The following is a 17,005-nucleotide window of genomic DNA, read 5'->3' as shown; positions in this document are numbered from 1 at the left end:
AATAAGAGGTCAACTTATTAGGGAAATATTTAGACTGGAACCTGTAGGATTAAGGCAAAGTGTAATATTGCAAAAAGTAATATTGCAAAAAAAAAAACATGCAAGTAAAAACAAATGGAGAAATTATGCTTCCACAACTTCAAAGAACTGCTGAATCAAGGGATTCTTGAGTAATAAAAGAATCTCCTGAGGGATACTGCAGCAGGATGATGAAATACTATAAGAGTAATAAGAGAAATGCTGAAAATTGAATAGAAGAAAGTCAAGCCACTAGATGGGAACAATAGCCTGAGTAGGCAATAGAAAAATCAAATTAAAAGGGTGCTGGATCAGTGACTTAATCACTAAACACTACCTGTCAAACCTTGACCCTGGGCAAGTGACAAATCTCTGTATTAATAATTTCCTTCTCATAGACAGGAACAAATCCCTTCTGATTCTAAGAAGGTGATATTACAACAGCCAATGGAACAAGCATCCAACTCCCTTTTCACCTAAAATTTTCAAATCAGTCTCCTGAAATAACTTTTCTGCAAAAATCAATACAGGGTATATTTGGAAATTAATGTGAAAAAAATGGTCACCTACTTGATTTCAGAGGCTCTACATAGTGCACTTCATACAAACAAAACAAAACAAAACAAAACAAGAAACACCCCCTAAAATTCAAGTCACAATTCATTCTGCTGTAATTATGTATTGTATAAATCGAAGGATAAATACACAGAAAACATTGACATTATTGCCAGACTAAAATATGTAGTCTAAATAAGTTCACAAATAAAAAAGATCTCCATAGATACCTAACAGGCATCCAAATTAATGTACCCAAAATCAAACCCCTAATCTTCCACAAGCCTGCCCCACCAGCAGTCTTCTCCAACTTAGTGAACAGCAACTCCACCTTGCCAGCTGCTTATGTCAAAACTATGGAGTCATCCATCACTGCTCTTTCTCACTCAATCACATTTAATCGGTCAGCAAATCCTCTGGCTCTACCTTTAAAATACATCTAAAATCTGACATCTCAACAACTCCACTGCATCCACCTAGGTCCAAGCCAGTATCTTTCCCATCTGGATAATTAACACTTTTAATTGGGCTTCTGTTTCTGTGCTCGCTCTCCTATTATTTATTTCCTACATGGCTGCAGAGTGACTCTTGGCTCTAAGCCTTCCAGTGGCTTCCGATCTCATTCGGATAAAAGCCAAGTCATTACAAGGCCCCATAAAATCTGGCCTTTGATCTCATCATCCTCTACTCCACTCCTCATTCCACTTCACCTATATTGATGGCCTGGATATATTTCAAAAATAACAGGCTTCCACTTCTGGATCTTTGCATCTGCTTCCACCACCTCTTTTAGATCTATTCTGAAATATCACCTTCCCAATTAAGCCTTCTAGAATCAATAGATTTAAAATTACAAACCCCATTGCTATCTCCTTGCACTTCCTATCCCCTCTCCTTGTTATTTTTTTCAGTAGCATGTACCACAAACTGATACAATGTATTTCATTTATGTATTTATTTACTATCACCCTCCTCTGATTAAAATGCAAACTCCATTGAGGGTAGAGATTTTTACCCCAGCACTATGGACTAGTACCTGATACAAAGTAGTATTCGGTAAGTATTTGTTAAATAAACAACTAGTATATTGAATGTCGAAATCAAAATTATTGGAGATTATTTTTAAGATAATACTGTCAATGTAAGTAACTAAAACTTACTTTTAAAAAATCTCCAAATTTATAATAATAAATTTATTTATAATCCTAAAAGGTAACATTTAACTCAATCTTTTCCCAGTTGCCTAATCCAAGTAAAACAAATCTCACAAATTTCAATGGCAGTATGGTTCTAGAAATAGATTACATTAATCCTACTCATGCTTCTTTTTCCAGAATGGGAATCACTGAAGTTTCCCAAGAGCTGAGACCATAATTTACCCATCTTTGTACCTCTGATGCCAAGTGCTCAAGACCTGGTATACATAAACTGTCAAAAATTATTTATTGAGCTTTACCATGAAAATGAAAGATGTACATAATTAGCCTATCATTTTATAATATTATCATTTGAGAAAAGAATTTGACAGTCTAATCGATGTTGTAGTTCCTTTTAAGAATGTCCAGTACAGGAATGATTATAGACCTAGTAGTATTTATCTCTACACACACCTTAACTTCTTCAGCAATTCACTTCCATGGCCTTATCTGACATCTTGTCCTAAACTAGGCCTACTCCACCTCTAAAATCTTAACTTTAACATGACACTTTCAGACAAAACCTCTAATGCTTCCAATCCTCTCATTTGTTTTTCTCAGCTGCTCTTCTACCTAGATAAAATTTCCAATCCTATGATGGTTCTTTCTTTTCCTCCCCAGGCTATTAGCTGCTGCCCTTCTCCTTCCTTCCTTATGCAACCTAAACCATCCCATCAATATATTGTGATGCAATTTAAACTCTCCCATCACTTTGCGATTTAGCCACAAGATCCTGCAAGTGTTCAATCCTTCCTAATATCCTTAACAAGTATTCCAAATATTCAGCAATCTTCTCAGACCACCCTCTCTTTCTATTTGTTCCTTCCCCTTAGTTAAGGAACATGTCTTGTTGAGAATGTCAAATAGTTCTCCTACCTAGATCCTTAGAGTTTGCCTGGATCCAGTCCCCTTCCAAGTCTGGGTCTTTTAACCTTCCCATAAATTCTGTGGGATACTGATATCCTTCCAATACAGTATCCAGTAAGTTCATTGGATCCCCTCTGCAGTAAACTTCCACCCCAGACAATCGCTCCTGAACCCTGGACTTCAAAAACCAAACTGATAACCAGGCAACTCTAATAATCATGTTCTTTTGTATAGAATTCTTTATTAGCAGTCACCTCCTGGGATAAAGTTCAATTTCCTTAACATAGCTAATGAGGGCCTCTAAATGTAGTTCAGTGCCTATTAAAGACACCAAATGGAGCAACAAGCCTGACTCAAAAGTACTAGTTCTCCCAATAACCATATTTTGATGTATGTATAATCCCTTTGCCATTGCTAACTGATCCACGAATAAACAGAACTGGGCCACACAGAATCTCTCTCCCAGGAATTTGAAACTGGACAAGAAAGATCACAGCTTGGAAGTTGTGAGAGATGGGACAGCACCCTAAAGCAGTGGTCCTCAACCAAGAGCAATTTCCCCCTCAGGGGACATTTAGCAAGGTCTGGAGACATTTTTCATTGTCAAGACTGTGGGAGTGATGTTGGCATCTAGTGGGTGGAGATTAGAGATGTTGCTAAACATCCTACAATGTACAGAGCAGCCTTTCACAACAAAGAATTATCTTGTCCAAAGTGTCAATAGTGCGGCGGTCCAAGAACTCTTCCAATGAGGTTTTAGGAACTGGCCAGTCCTGCCCTTCCCTGGATTCTGTGACCCACCCCAATAGCTTTCTGTTACATTTACCTTTTTACCTAAGTTCAACAGAGCAAGTTTTTGTTGTTTGCAGACAAAATAAATTTAACTAGCACAGTGACCCTAGTTCAATCACCTGACACATGTTTACACTTTAAACCAGTTTCTCAATCTCAAAATTATTGACATTTTGACCAAATGATATTTTGTTGTGGGAGACTGTGCTGTGCATTGTAGGATGTTTAGCAACATCCCTGGCATCTACCCACTAGATGCCGGTAGCCTTACTCCACCCCCAACTCCTAAGTTGTGACAATTAGAAATGTCTCCAGACATTGCCAAATGTCCCTGGAGGGGCAAAATCACCCCTGGTTGAGAAACAAACACTGCTCTAAACTGTATGAAGACTCCATTCAGGTGTGGTGTCTGTCTGTTTTGCGGACTCCCATTTCCCCAGTAATCCTTGTGCCATTACAGAATGCCTTGAGCCAAAGAGGAAGGGGGGAGGGGAAAAGGGAGCATTTGTATCTTCCCTGCCTCTTTTCAGGTCCTGGCTTAACTATACTCCCATCTTCCAGCTTCTATTTTTCCCCTCTTTGCCTTGGCTTGACCACAAACGTACACACACCCAGAAAGGCCTTGAGCCCTTGAGCTTAAAGGGAGCTCCTGCTCTTACTTTCTTTCTTATATTTGTTATAACTTTTCTTTAGAATTTTCCATTCCCATGTGAAAAAACACTCTCCTAGGAAAGCCTCCAAAGCATATTCTATGCCAGTTACAATATGAAAGATCAGGGTAATTTCTCTTTCAAAAACTTCCTTTCCTGTTTCACATCTTAAAATATAACAACTCCAACCCCCACTGCACCACTACAGAGATGTACACACACATAAGCTCTCACTCACTCACTCCCAGTCAGTTTCAGATCAGTTCCAAATATAGGAACTAAGTTTATTAACAATATGAGAGTTGCTTGGAAAACAAACTAAACAACAATTAGGCAGAGAACAGTATATAGATTTACAGGTCTCAAAGATAGTTCAGCATTTATTCAAAGCATTTGGTAATCTCTTAAGAACAATTCCTCTTTCATACTTTTCCAGTATACGAGTTTCTCAAACATCTATATTCGGGTAACACTGGCTTTAATCTTACAATTTTACCATATTTCAATCACAAGGCTCAGAGTAAGCATTTTCTTCCTTCTGTTGTTTCCTAGATAGCCTTCCTTACGGAAGATCCTCTATATAAACAGTCACTTTTCTAGTCCTTCCTTTTCCAAGACGCCAGTGATTCAATTGCCTATTGCTTCCTAACACCACAGGTAAAATGTGATAATATTGGTGGCATACAGTCTTGCCTCAGTTAAAAAAAATAGCAATGTGAGGAAGAGTCAGTTGATTGGCGCCATTCATCTATTCATTCCAAAAAATAGTTGAGAGTGCACATTATGCTAGACTCAAAACAAAAATCCCTGCCATCATGGAGTCTACATCAAGTGGAGAAGAGAGACAAACAGCAAATAAATATATATATATATATCAGATGAGGATAAATGGTACGAGAAAAGTGTGATCAGTCAGGTAAGGCCTCCTTTGAGAAGGTGCCATGGTTTCATCTTCTGGCTATATGAAATGTCTATTATTGGAAAGTAATGTGTTCTAAGTATTTCCTGTTAAATTGTATTAAACTGCATTCCAGATGATTATAGCAATATAACCAGACATCTTTATCACTGGAAAAATCTGTAAAATTAAGCTTATTCCATATAATTTCAAAAGTTCATCCCTACTTGAATAACTATTATTTATCACAACACCCACTTTGTTTCATCTACTGTCATCCTTTAGATTTATATATAACACCATAAAGATGACAGCAATAGCAGAAAGATTAAGATATTAACCAAAAACATAAATTTGATACTCTTCAGTCACTTCAGTTAAGTTTTGAAATATGAAATAACTACAAACTCAAGTGTTTCAAAAACTTATCTCTAAAAAAATAAAACTTCATTACTATTTACAACATAGAGACTGGAAATAATACAGACTAAAAAGTAATCCTAAGGACTGAATTCTGAATATGTAGGTGTTGTCTATTTTGTGAAGTACGCCTTTACCCAGGCTATTAATTTTTGAGACCTTCTCAACTGCTCTACAAGAGATTAAACTCTAATGCCCTAAGACACTCACTGATTAACTTTCCTCCCTTTGCATCTAGAATGGAGCTAGCTATGTACCAATGTCCTTGGGAGAGTGACAAAATAGACAGTCAAATCATTTTCTGTAGGTCTGAATATTCTTGTGGAACTCAGTATGAGAAAGGCTGGAGAACATCTAATAAGTCAGACCTTACAAATAAATTATAAATAAAACCTTCCAAGTTATTCATATGGACCATATGTACGATTTTAAGAGAAACTTTCCAATTAGTAATGATATTAAGAAATATATATTCATAAATGCCACTTAATTTGCTTTAAAAAAAAAAAACTGTCAGTCTACAGTCATGCTACCCTGAACAAGCCCCATCCCGTCTGATTTCTGAAACTAAGCAAAGTCGAGCCTGGTTAGTACTTGGATGTGCGACCACCAGGTGCTGTACACCTAAAAAATTAAAAAATAAAATAAAATAAAGTAAGGAATTGTAAACTGACAAGGTCCTTGCAATCTGTGAGGTCAACCAAGGGTTGCCTCGCCTAAAAAAATAATAATAATAAAATAAAATAAAAATAAAATAAAAATCTGTCATATCTTATTCAGTGTTATAAGTGAGAAAAAACTCGCTGAATCACAGAAATATTGATTTTGTTCCCCGCTATATAACCTGTGGTATACAATGATCTGTAGATTCAATTGTCTTTATTATATAAATATATCATTATAACCAAGTCTTTTCCTAAAATAAGTTAAAAGTAATCATTAACTTACAAATAACAGAGAAAAAAAGTCATAACCAAGCATTTTGGATTTAGTGTTAACAACTTGGAAACAAAATCCTACATTTAGCCTGTGTCCTGAGACAAATATGGAGAAGCCAGGAGCAACGAACTGCCAGCTTTACTGAGTCATGTTTCTGACTAAAACCGCATTATGAAATGGAAAGAATGACAAGTCTTCGGATTATCACCAAAGATGTTGATTCCCTGAATTTATGGGTCTTGGATTTTAAAAAAAAAAAAAAAAACTGTTTTGTAAGAATGACGTGGGACTAAAACGACTCCAGAAAGAACTTGCCAAAGCTGGGAACTCTGGTTATTTACCTAAGACAAATCCTAACTGTGCAAACAGGCACACCCTCGAACGCATCGGAGCAGGAACGGCGAGGTGGGGTGAATTCAGAACAATAACAAGGTTAATTAACAACATTTCACTAAGGAGACAAGCCTCAGCCCTAGGAGTCCACACTGCGCCAGACGCTCTCGGTTAACGGAACCGCTCCACTCCGAGTGGAGGCGAGTACCGAGCTCCGGTTCATCCCACCACGTAACTCAGGCACCTGGGTGACAACAGGCCATCTCCGGTCCCCACGCAGGACCGCCCAAGAGGGGGTGCCCGGGACGCCCCCAAACTCTGCGTTGGGGGCGACCCCAGTGCGCCGCCTCCCCTGGCCTCCCTCCACGCTCCTCCACGAGCAGGCCGGGGGACAATCAGTCCAGGGAAGAACCGGCCAGGGGCTGACTCGTGAGGCCAACACAGGCGCCGCAAGATCCGGGGCCGCGACCCCTACCCCTACTGGAGCGGGGAGTCCAAGGGTCGCCTCCCACACAGCTGCCAGTCTCCGGCGTCCCCGAAGCCAGTGCCGGCTAGGGAGGAGGTGGACTAGTCCCTACGCCCGAGGCTCTCACTGACCTGGAAAGGTGTTTCAGGATCTGTTTTTTGATGAGCCCAGCCATGGTGCCAGGGCGGGAGGTGCTGCGCGCTTTCCTTTCCTCACTGTCTCCTCCCTCTGTGGCCGTCTCCTCTTTGTCCGGGTTAACCCGGCCGGAGGAGAGGCTCCTGGGCACTCACGCCGGGGACAGTCCTGAGGCCCTGGCCGAGGCCACAGCCGCCGCCGCCGCTGCTGCCGAGGACCCGGAGCATCTCGTTCAGGCCACCAAAGCCGCCGCCAGCGCCATCTTGGCTGCAGCATCACCTAAGAGACCTGTGGGAGGGCGGGGGCGATAGGGGTTCGGGGCGGGGCCGTATGAGGGTGGGGCGTGCTGGGGGCGTGTTCGAGGCGGGGCGAGCGCTGGACGGGGCGTGGCAACCCAGCGCCCCACCCACCGCGGACGCGGAAGGTAGGCTGTCTCGCCACGCTTGTCATGAACTCGGGTCGTGTCCGGCGCTGCGCTAACGCTATTGGGAGCTTAGACACCCAGTCCCAAACCTTCTTGGGCTTTAGTTCTCCCTCCCCACCTCTGATATGGTTCCTGTCTCCATCACTGAGTCTCCTTCCACATCCTACTTTTTTATTTCCTCAGAATTTGCTCCACAAAATTCTCTGCTTGCTTTGCTCTCTTTACCTACCCAGCTTTATTCGTATTCTTGCTTCGGTTTCTTCTCCTTTGCTAAGATAGTCTGCTTTCCCCAGGCTAAATGCTATATAGTGTTTCCTCTGGTGATTTCAATCCTAAGGGAAATAAAAGTTAACAACGTACCCCGATAGAGCACAGGACCTGGGGATTAGAAGGCCTAAATTCAAGTCAGGGCTCTAAGTATTTTCTAGCTGTGTTAACCTGGAGAAAATAATTTCCTTTCTTTTACACTCAGTTTAATCATCTATAAAATAGTTAATAATACCAACCATACCCATCTCACTAGGTTGTAGCTAAAGAAATAAGGATGTAAAATTTCATTTGAAAATTTCTATAAAAAGGAAGGAAATTGTTGAAATATCAGGGAGAACTATTACAGCTCTGCGCCTGCACCCCACTTAGCCCCAAACCAACATTTTTCAGAGATGTCTAAAAGTGGAAAAGAAATTACGTTACCTGTGAGAGATGCATCAGGAAGATGTGTGGATATGTCTGGGGGAGAAGGGATAGTTTACACACAGTTCAATGACCTGGTCCTTTTTGAAGAAGAGGAGATGAATATGGTTGGCTATTTACTCACTTAACATTTATCATGTACTGTAAACCAGGCAGTATTCAAATAGCTAGGGTTGCCCAAACCAAAACAAACATGTTCCTGCCATCAAAGAGTGAACAGCCTAGTGTGAAAGGTAAATTGCTAGCGCTAAGACTTGGAGCTCTGTCATTAGACACTGGTTCAAATGCTCACTCAGCCACTTTGTAGCTGTGTAAACTTGGGCAAGTTATTTAATCTCAGCCTCACCACATATGACTACTGGAGTAATGGTATCTAACTCTAAATTTTGTGATGATTAAATGAGATTATGCATATAAAATGAGTGCCTAACATATGTCAGTCTTTCAAGAAATGCTATTATCATTAGCATAATTGAAAACAAAGCGCTATGAGAACACAGAGTAAGGAGTGATTCATTCTATCTGATTAAGTCAGAGACACCTTTACAGTGGAGATATTCTTTCAAAGACAAGACTGTCAGCTTAAAGTGTTAAAAGAACTGGCCCTGGAATCAAAGACCTGGATTTGAAACCTAGCCCTGTAGATTTTTAGGTGTGTGATCATAGGCAAGCATGTCATTTTTTTCCTATGAGATCAAAGGTAAGCACTTCTTGAGCCTCGTGGTGCTATTTACCTTCATGAGGTTGTTGTGAAGATTAACCAAGCTAATGAAGGTAAAGTATTTAGAGAGTTCCAGATACAATAGAGTTGTAGCTGTTATTATTAATTCACTAGGCAGAAAAGGATGTTTCAGACAGATGAAACACAATTATGAAAAAGGACAGAAGTGTCAAAGTTCATGGCTTCTAAATGACAAGTGGCCTAATGTCATCAGAACAGAATGAGGATTTCTTTTCAAAGTAATAAATATCAACAAATCCCACAGGTTAATAATTGTAGTTATAGCAGCTTTTTATTGAAAAAATATATAGTAATAATTTTAATTTTACTATTCCTGGATTGAGAGGACAAAATACCACAAAATCACCATAAATTCAGCATTTTAAATTCATTTACATTTTAATTGCTATTTTTGTCAAATTTTCAAAAAGTTAAAAACATGACTTTTGTTCAAATATATAATGAACATGCATCAAAGGTTTATTAACTCATTAATGTAAGAACAAACAAGATAGGTATAAAACTATTTACTCATTAATATAGCTTGCTTAAATATGTTGCACATGTTCATTATGTATTTATAGCAGAGTCATGTTTTTAACCACTTTAAAATTATACATTACCAAAATATACATTTGAAAAGTAGTACTTAACTGCTTGAGATTATTTGTGCTAAAACTTGAGAAGGGGAAGTGAATAGAGTCAGAGCTTTTACTGAAGCTGGCTTATACTGGCTCATGAGAACCAGTTGTGTGTGTCTCTTTCTAACTTTGTGTTCTGTGTTTGGTGACTTCAATATAGCTTGAAATCAGCCATTGTGACAGTGTTTATATACCACAGACAGTGGTAAACACTATAAATCAGGTTTTTATTTCCTGGAGATCTGGTTGTTTACCAAAACACACTGTAAATGTGTTGAAGGGGGATGGGACTGCAAATATACACACATTATTTCATTGGCAATATCAAACCATGGAAGACTTCTATGGTGAGTGAATCGGAGGATGATGATCAGATTTCTGATTTAGAAAAATATTTACTGATAATTATGCTGGCGGTACAGAGGATGGATCATAATGAGAAGAGAGTAGAAGCAGGAAGGGTGTCGTGAAGTCGGTGGCATTATTTCAGGTGAGAGATAAGGCTGTAGCAGTGGAGATGAAAGAAGGTCAAGGACAGATTCCGGATTAAGTCAAGGATTGAGTTGAAGGGAGTGGAGTTTTCTAGCTTGGAGCAGTGGGCAGATCTTGGAGCATGCCACTAACTGAGATAAGTAATATAGGTGGAATTACAATATGGGGATGAGATTCAGTTTTGGATTTGTTGCCTCTAAGATTATCTTAAGTTATCTGAGTAGAAACATTCAGGTTACAGTGGGTGTGGAAATTCTGCTTTAGGGTTTATCAGTGTTTAATGATAGCTGAAGCGAAGAACAAAAATGATCCTGATTAAGAAAGCAAAAAGAGAAACTTAATTGTGAAAACTTAAATGTGAAAGGGCAGAGACAGGATTGAAAGAACATGTTTTAAAAGTTAAGAGATGTATAGAAACCGTGGCTGCTCTATGATGTAAGATTTATAAAACATTCTTTACATGTTTGTAGTACAGGATCATTGATTTAATATTAAATTAGAGAAAATAGAGAGACTAAAATTGGACATAATTTTGAACACTCAATTACTTTTTCGATACAAAGGGATATAGACACCAATAGAACAGAGTGCCCGATTCAAGAAGTTTGCCATTTATGCGAGTTAACATTGAATGATCGTACATTAAAAGGATGATGATGATGATGATGGTGACAACTACCAGGTACTTGACATATAGTTTACTCTTAAAAACAATTCTGCAAGGGTGTGTCATTAATATTATTCCATTATACAGATGAGGAAACTAAGGCGTAGAGAGGTTAACTAACCTGTCCCAGCCATCTAGTGGCAGAGCCAGGATCTGAGGTAGGAATTTGAATTCAGAGACAATAATTGTACCTATTTAATAAATTGTAAAGATTAAATTAGTCAACATATGTAAAGCTCTTACATCCTTTTACCCATACGTATTAAGCGCTGTTAGTACTAATCATTATCATCTTCATCGTTCGAAGTGACACAGCCATTTTGTGGCGGAGTCCGGATTCCAATCCGAAATTCGTTCTCTTAACCATTATGATGTATAGGAGTTATTATAGGATGTATAGGAGTTCCTGAGCATTACAGGAACACATAGGAGGAGCGCCTAATTTTAGGAAGGGGGAGAGGAAGTGAGTCAAATGTCTAGAAGCCTTTCTAGATAGAAAATATCCAGAGCTCTGTCCTGAAAAACAAGTAGACGGAATGAATGTGGGGGCGGGGGAAGGCGATCGACGCGACAGCATATTTGTAATTCAGGGTGGTTGGATCCTACAGTAGGACGGACAATGATGAGGAATGAGGCTGAAGAAACCGCATATTCAATTCCATGCTGCGTATGATCTTGCACTTTATTCTCCAGAAATGTCACTGAACTATACTATTCGAGCATACATACACACCCCATGTTCGCTCCGGGGGTTAGAAAAAAATTGCAGGAGCGAGTCAATCTGTGAAGTAAAGGACAAATACACAGTAGGTCAAAATGCACTTCCATTCTTGGATCTCGCCACAACGAAAAAGGCTTTGGCTTGGAAGCACATCAAGTCTTGCTGACAAGCCCGGAGGCTGTGCGGTTCCTGGCTTCCGGCTTCCTTCGTTGCTAAGGGATACCGGAAGCGCGACCTTAAGCTCCGCCCAAGCAAACCATAGAGTGCGGAAAAACTGAGCAGAAGGGTCGAGAAGAGAAAGCCAAGGCTGTGTTTCTTGCTAAAATGACGACCTTAGTGCTGGATAACGGAGCCTACAACGCCAAAATCGGTTACAGCCATGAAAATGTATCGTAAGTGTTCGTTTTCTCCGAGGGACGAGGGGTATACTCCTAGTATCACATACTATGCTTCATCTCGGGACCTCAGTAAACTGCAGACGCCCCCGCGCGGCCCTAACAGCCAGAGGGATGCTCTAGTTGGAGCTGGGTGGTTGGGGTGGATTTTGGACCCCGAACGTGGCACATGTGTTTCATTTTGTAACAGGAAGTTAGGAAAGTAGATTTCTTGAGAAGCTGTTTTTAACAGAGGGCTCCGTACACAAAGTTCATGAACCTTCAGGAATCGTGGGCGACATTTTGTGTATATATGCATTTTCTTGGAGACTCGATTATAGCTTTCATCAAACCCTTCGTGACTCCCCCGTAGCCAAATGTAAAAATCACTGTCTCAGCGGCTGGAGACTGAAGGCTTTTGTCTAAGCTTTTCGAAGTGCTCAATGGCTGACCTGGTTGATTATAGAGTCAATTAAATGCTACAGTAGCATTCATAACATATATGTTTGCATAAAGAATAAGCAAGTTTAAAGACACGCTTTTCATGTTCACAGAAGATTTTTTTTCCTTCCTACTTTTCGTTTTCTTTTTTAAGAGGGCAGTGGAACTGCTTAGGAATATAAATTGTTACAGTCTTCTGGAAAACATTTGGCAGCGTGTATCGTTCTTATCCTACGATACAGCAATTCTATTATCGTATTACCAAAGGAATAAATTAAGAGATGCTTGATAAATTAAGAGATGCAGGAAGCTCTGTATTATTTATAGACATTGTGTACGTTAGCAAAAAAAAAAAAATAAAAAAGCCAAATAGTCAATACCAAATTGATTAAAAGTATGATACAACCATAAGATTGACTACAGTGCACTTTTAAAAATCACATCCTCGAAGAGTATTTAAACATAGAGAAAATGACAGCATAGTAAATGAAATAAGCAGGTACAAAACATTTTTACAGTATTAAGTCAATGTACACACACGCACAACTCTGTATGACTTGTGGCTTTAGTGGCTTTAGTTTGTCTTCTGAACAGGCTGTAAGCCCATGGTGGACAGCAACCATATGTCAAACTACTACTTTCTACTTCTGTATCCTCTAGCATCTTGTAGATCGAAAACCTTTGACTTCATGGAAACTTAATTTTATGGCCAGAATTCTGAACTTGTAAATCTTTTACCAGAATGGTATTAAGAATTTTTGAATTAAAGCCAGAAAGACCAGGAACTTTACCTAATTTCCACTCTAATCTGTGTGATGGCATAACCAATATATCCACCTATAAAGATTTCTAGAGGATTATTCGAGAAAGATAAAGGGCCTAGTATAGAACCTGGTATATGTTAGAACCTTAGAAAAGAGACATTTTTTTTATTATTTGAAGACAGAATGAGAAACACTAGTTTGGGATATTTTTTGGCATCCAGGGTGGTGGTTAAGTAAAAATGTATTTTTAGCCACTAAGTATTTAGGTAATAATTATATTATTTGTTTTTTTCTTTATAGGGTTATTCCTAACTGTCAGTTCAGATCAAAAACAGCACGTCTTAAAACTTTTACTGCTAACCAGATAGATGAAATAAAGGACCCTTCTGGACTCTTTTACATTCTTCCTTTTCAGAAGGTAATTCAGTTATATGTCATTTCCAGCATTATAGACCTAAATTTAAAGATAATTTTAAAGGTATTTGTAAGGTTTTGTATATATGGAAATATTTTTAGATCTTTGAGAAGTTATTTAAACTTTAAATGAAATCTTATTAAAACCAAAACTTAAAATTGTCTTGTTAAAAATAAATGACCATGATTTAATTATTGATCATGACTATGGGTACTGAATTTTACTTGTTTACGTTAAAGCTCAATGAGATGAACACGTTAAAGAAAATAACTATAAAGAGGCACCTCCACATATTGATATACCTTTTGAACCCTTGATATTTTGGTTATTGTATACTTGTAATTTTTTGAACTTTTAAAAAGAGAAAAACAATCGGTTTGAAAATCAAAGAGCTTTACACTGGTGAAAGTAAACCATAAAGAGACAGACATCAGTGATTTACAGTATATTAATCTCATTTTTTAAATCGTTCGAATACTTTTGATAATTAAATTTATAAAAAATTTTTTAGGGTTACTTGGTGAATTGGGATGTTCAAAGACAAGTTTGGGATTACCTTTTTGGAAAAGAAATGTATCAGGTAACGAATTGGAGTATGTATTCAGATTTCTATTTACATGTCTTATTCAAATGAAAAATTAGAACTTATATTTTAAGATTTATAAACTTTTTAGTATGTTTCTAATATGTATTTGTCACTTTATATACTTTGATTTTCTAAGTACTAAATAAGTGAAAGTGAATAGAATTTCCATTTTGAAGTGGGATTTGAGTTGAGAAGAGCAGTCTGTGAAATTCAGGATTAAAATTTTACTTAAGACTTCTATTTTAGATGAATTCAGTACTCATTTTTTTCATGATAAATTATTTTTGCCTATGTATATGAATGTGTGACTATTATATTATGAAAAACTTGTGCTTTAATGTCTGTTGTATGACTTAAGGTATACTGAGAGAATTGTTCAAATTTTAATGCTTCAGAATGTGTGAGAGTGGAGAGGGGAGGTCAATGGGGTAAAGGGAACCAAATATGTGGTGACAGAAAGAAATCTATGAGCAGGGAACACACAATGCAATATATATATATATGACTTATTGTTGAATTGTACAACTGAAACTTACTGGATTTTGCTAATCAATGTCACCATAATAAAAAGAAAGAATGTGTGAGAGAATTATGTAAATGTTAAATATCCTCAAACTTTTCACCTTTTAAGTTTTAAAAACAAAATAACAGCCCCAGTGTTTGAGTTATTCATTACTTTTGCATAATTATCTTTAAACAATTTGACAGTACTAGTTGACTAATGCTACCATTAAGAGAGTTAAAACCGAATAATAATTAAAAGTGCATGAATTCTGTAACCAGACTCCCTGGGTTCAGATCCTAGCTATGTCACTAACTAGTTATTTGAGCCTTGGTGACTTATTCAACTTGTCTGTGTCTCAGTTTGCTCAGCTATTAAATAGATAAAATAAGACTTGTCTCCTACAATTATTGTGAGGTTTAAAAATTTGTTTATATATGTAAAACAAGTGTTTATAATTATAACCACAAAGTTATAAAATTTGGGAGATTTTTTTTCTCTCATAGGTTGATTTTTTAGATACTAATGTTATTATCACAGAACCATATTTTAACTTCACTTCAATTCAAGAATCAATGAATGAAATCCTGTTTGAAGAATACCAATTTCAAGCAGTATTGAGAGTAAATGGTGAGTTAAAATTTTGGTTGAAATTGAGTTATGTGAGTTATGGATATGAATTGGTTAAAGAAACACCTAAAATCCAAGAATATTGGATGATATTTTATATTTGAAGGAAATAAAACATGGAATATAAAAACTAGATGGACCTTTAGAGTTTAGTCAAACTTCTCTCCCTTTATCTTTTGACTAATATATTTCTCCCTAATTAAGTTCTAGCCAATATTTCTAATCTCCGAAAGATTATTATATCTGTGGTAGTTATCTTTTCTGTTACTGATGTGTTTGCTATTGTTATTATTGATTGATATAATGTTAATAGTTCAGGCTGCTAACATGAGGAAAAACAATCTGTAAATATTATCCAGAAGTAAGTTTATTAAAAGTTAGAATTACATTACATGGCTGTACAATGAAAGAATTTAAATATTTAGCTTGGAAAATTTAAGTCTATATAAGCGACAATATACTATAATGGGTAATAGCACTGTTTCTAGAACAGTGTTCTCAACCAAGGGTGATTTTGCTCCTCAGGGGACTTTCGCCAATGACTGGAGACCTTTTTGGTTATCACTATTGGGAGAATGCAATTGGCATCTAGTGGGTAGAGGACACATGCCACTAAACATCTACAAAGCCCTAACAACAAGGAATTATCTGGCCCAAAATGTCAGTAGTTCCAAGGTTGAGAAGCCCTGCCCTGGAGTCACACGTTTGAATCCTGGCTCTGTTACTTTCTAATGTGTGACTTTGGGCACATTTTTAACTTCACTGTGTTTCAGTTTCTGTAAAATAGGATTGTTATAAGGATTAAAACACATACTCATGGATTTTAGACTACCACCCAGCATGTAATAAATACTCGGTAAAATTATCTGCTGTTAAAATAATTATTATAAGTTCTGAAATTAATATTTACCTTAAAATAGTAATCACAGATTTATCTTATATTTACCACAACAATGTGATGTTGTAAAATTTAAGCACTGCCAAGACCTTGTGACAGAATTATGAATATAATAAATTAACATTTTTGTTATAAAGTTTTTGTCGTGCTTGCCTTGGTTTGCTACCTTTCTCTATTGCTTTAAATAATTACACTTTATTTAATGTTTGTTTTTCTTTATCTTTTTTGTAATAGCTGGGGCTCTCAGTGCACATAGGTATTTCCGAGATAATCCTTCTGAATTATGCTGTATCATTGTAGATAGTGGATATTCCTTTACACACATAGTTCCTTATTGTAGAAGTAAAAAGAAAAAAGAAGCAATTATTCGGTGAGTCACATTTAATTTTCATATTATTTCTTTGGATAAAACTGAAAAATATATGATAAACTGAACCAAATTTGCCTTCTCCCTTTTTAGGATAAATGTGGGAGGAAAACTCCTAACCAATCATCTAAAGGAGATCATATCTTACAGGTAATACTTCATTGTGATTCTTTTGGAGGATAAGTGCTGGCAGTGAGCTTTTTCAAGCAATTTAAAATTATTCCTTACCTTTAGTTGTAACTTCAGATGACAATTCTATATCATTACTTAAAAAGCCATATCACATATATAAATACTAATGATATTCAAATGGAAAAACTTTCTAGCATATAAAATGGTAGTGTCCACCAAAAAGAAATTTACGAATTCTAGGGAGTTTAATACATTAATTATTTTAAAA

At 37.3% G+C, this 17,005-nt stretch overlaps 2 protein-coding genes across 7 annotated transcripts in view; one reads left to right on the top strand and one right to left on the bottom strand.

Annotated features, from left to right (window-relative positions):
- UHRF1BP1L (UHRF1 binding protein 1 like) overlaps positions 1-7,574 on the bottom strand; it is a 70,751-nt gene extending 63,177 nt beyond the window's left edge. Inside the window, exon 1 of one of the 3 annotated variants that reach the window (XM_006914568.3) lies at positions 7,266-7,574. In XM_006914568.3, coding sequence (XP_006914630.1) covers positions 7,266-7,309 — 44 coding nt within the window. In that variant the 5' untranslated portion in view covers positions 7,310-7,574. The remainder of the gene's footprint in view (positions 1-7,265) is intronic. The other 2 variants (XM_015591552.2, XM_025048717.1) reach the window with 2 other exon arrangements.
- A 4,244-nt stretch (positions 7,575-11,818) lies between these two features.
- The window catches only part of ACTR6 (ARP6 actin related protein 6 homolog), an 18,177-nt gene continuing 12,990 nt past the window's right edge, over positions 11,819-17,005 (top strand). The window contains exons 1-6 of one of the 4 annotated variants that reach the window (XM_025048777.1): positions 11,819-12,020; positions 13,508-13,625; positions 14,134-14,202; positions 15,217-15,340; positions 16,539-16,608; positions 16,699-16,755. In XM_025048777.1, the coding sequence (XP_024904545.1) occupies positions 11,953-12,020; positions 13,508-13,625; positions 14,134-14,202; positions 15,217-15,340; positions 16,539-16,608; positions 16,699-16,755 (506 nt within the window). In that variant the 5' untranslated portion in view covers positions 11,819-11,952. Of the gene's footprint in view, positions 12,021-13,507; positions 13,626-14,133; positions 14,216-15,216; positions 15,341-16,472; positions 16,609-16,698; positions 16,756-17,005 lie in introns of all 4 variants that reach the window. The other 3 variants (XM_015591592.2, XM_006914567.3, XM_015591593.2) reach the window with 3 other exon arrangements.

The sequence above is a fragment of the Pteropus alecto genome, unplaced genomic scaffold, assembly GCF_000325575.1.
Source record: "Pteropus alecto unplaced genomic scaffold, ASM32557v1 scaffold94, whole genome shotgun sequence".
Lineage (NCBI taxonomy): Eukaryota > Metazoa > Chordata > Mammalia > Chiroptera > Pteropodidae > Pteropus > Pteropus alecto.
Note: the sequence above shows the minus strand (reverse complement) of the source record. Positions and strands in the feature narration are given on the sequence as shown.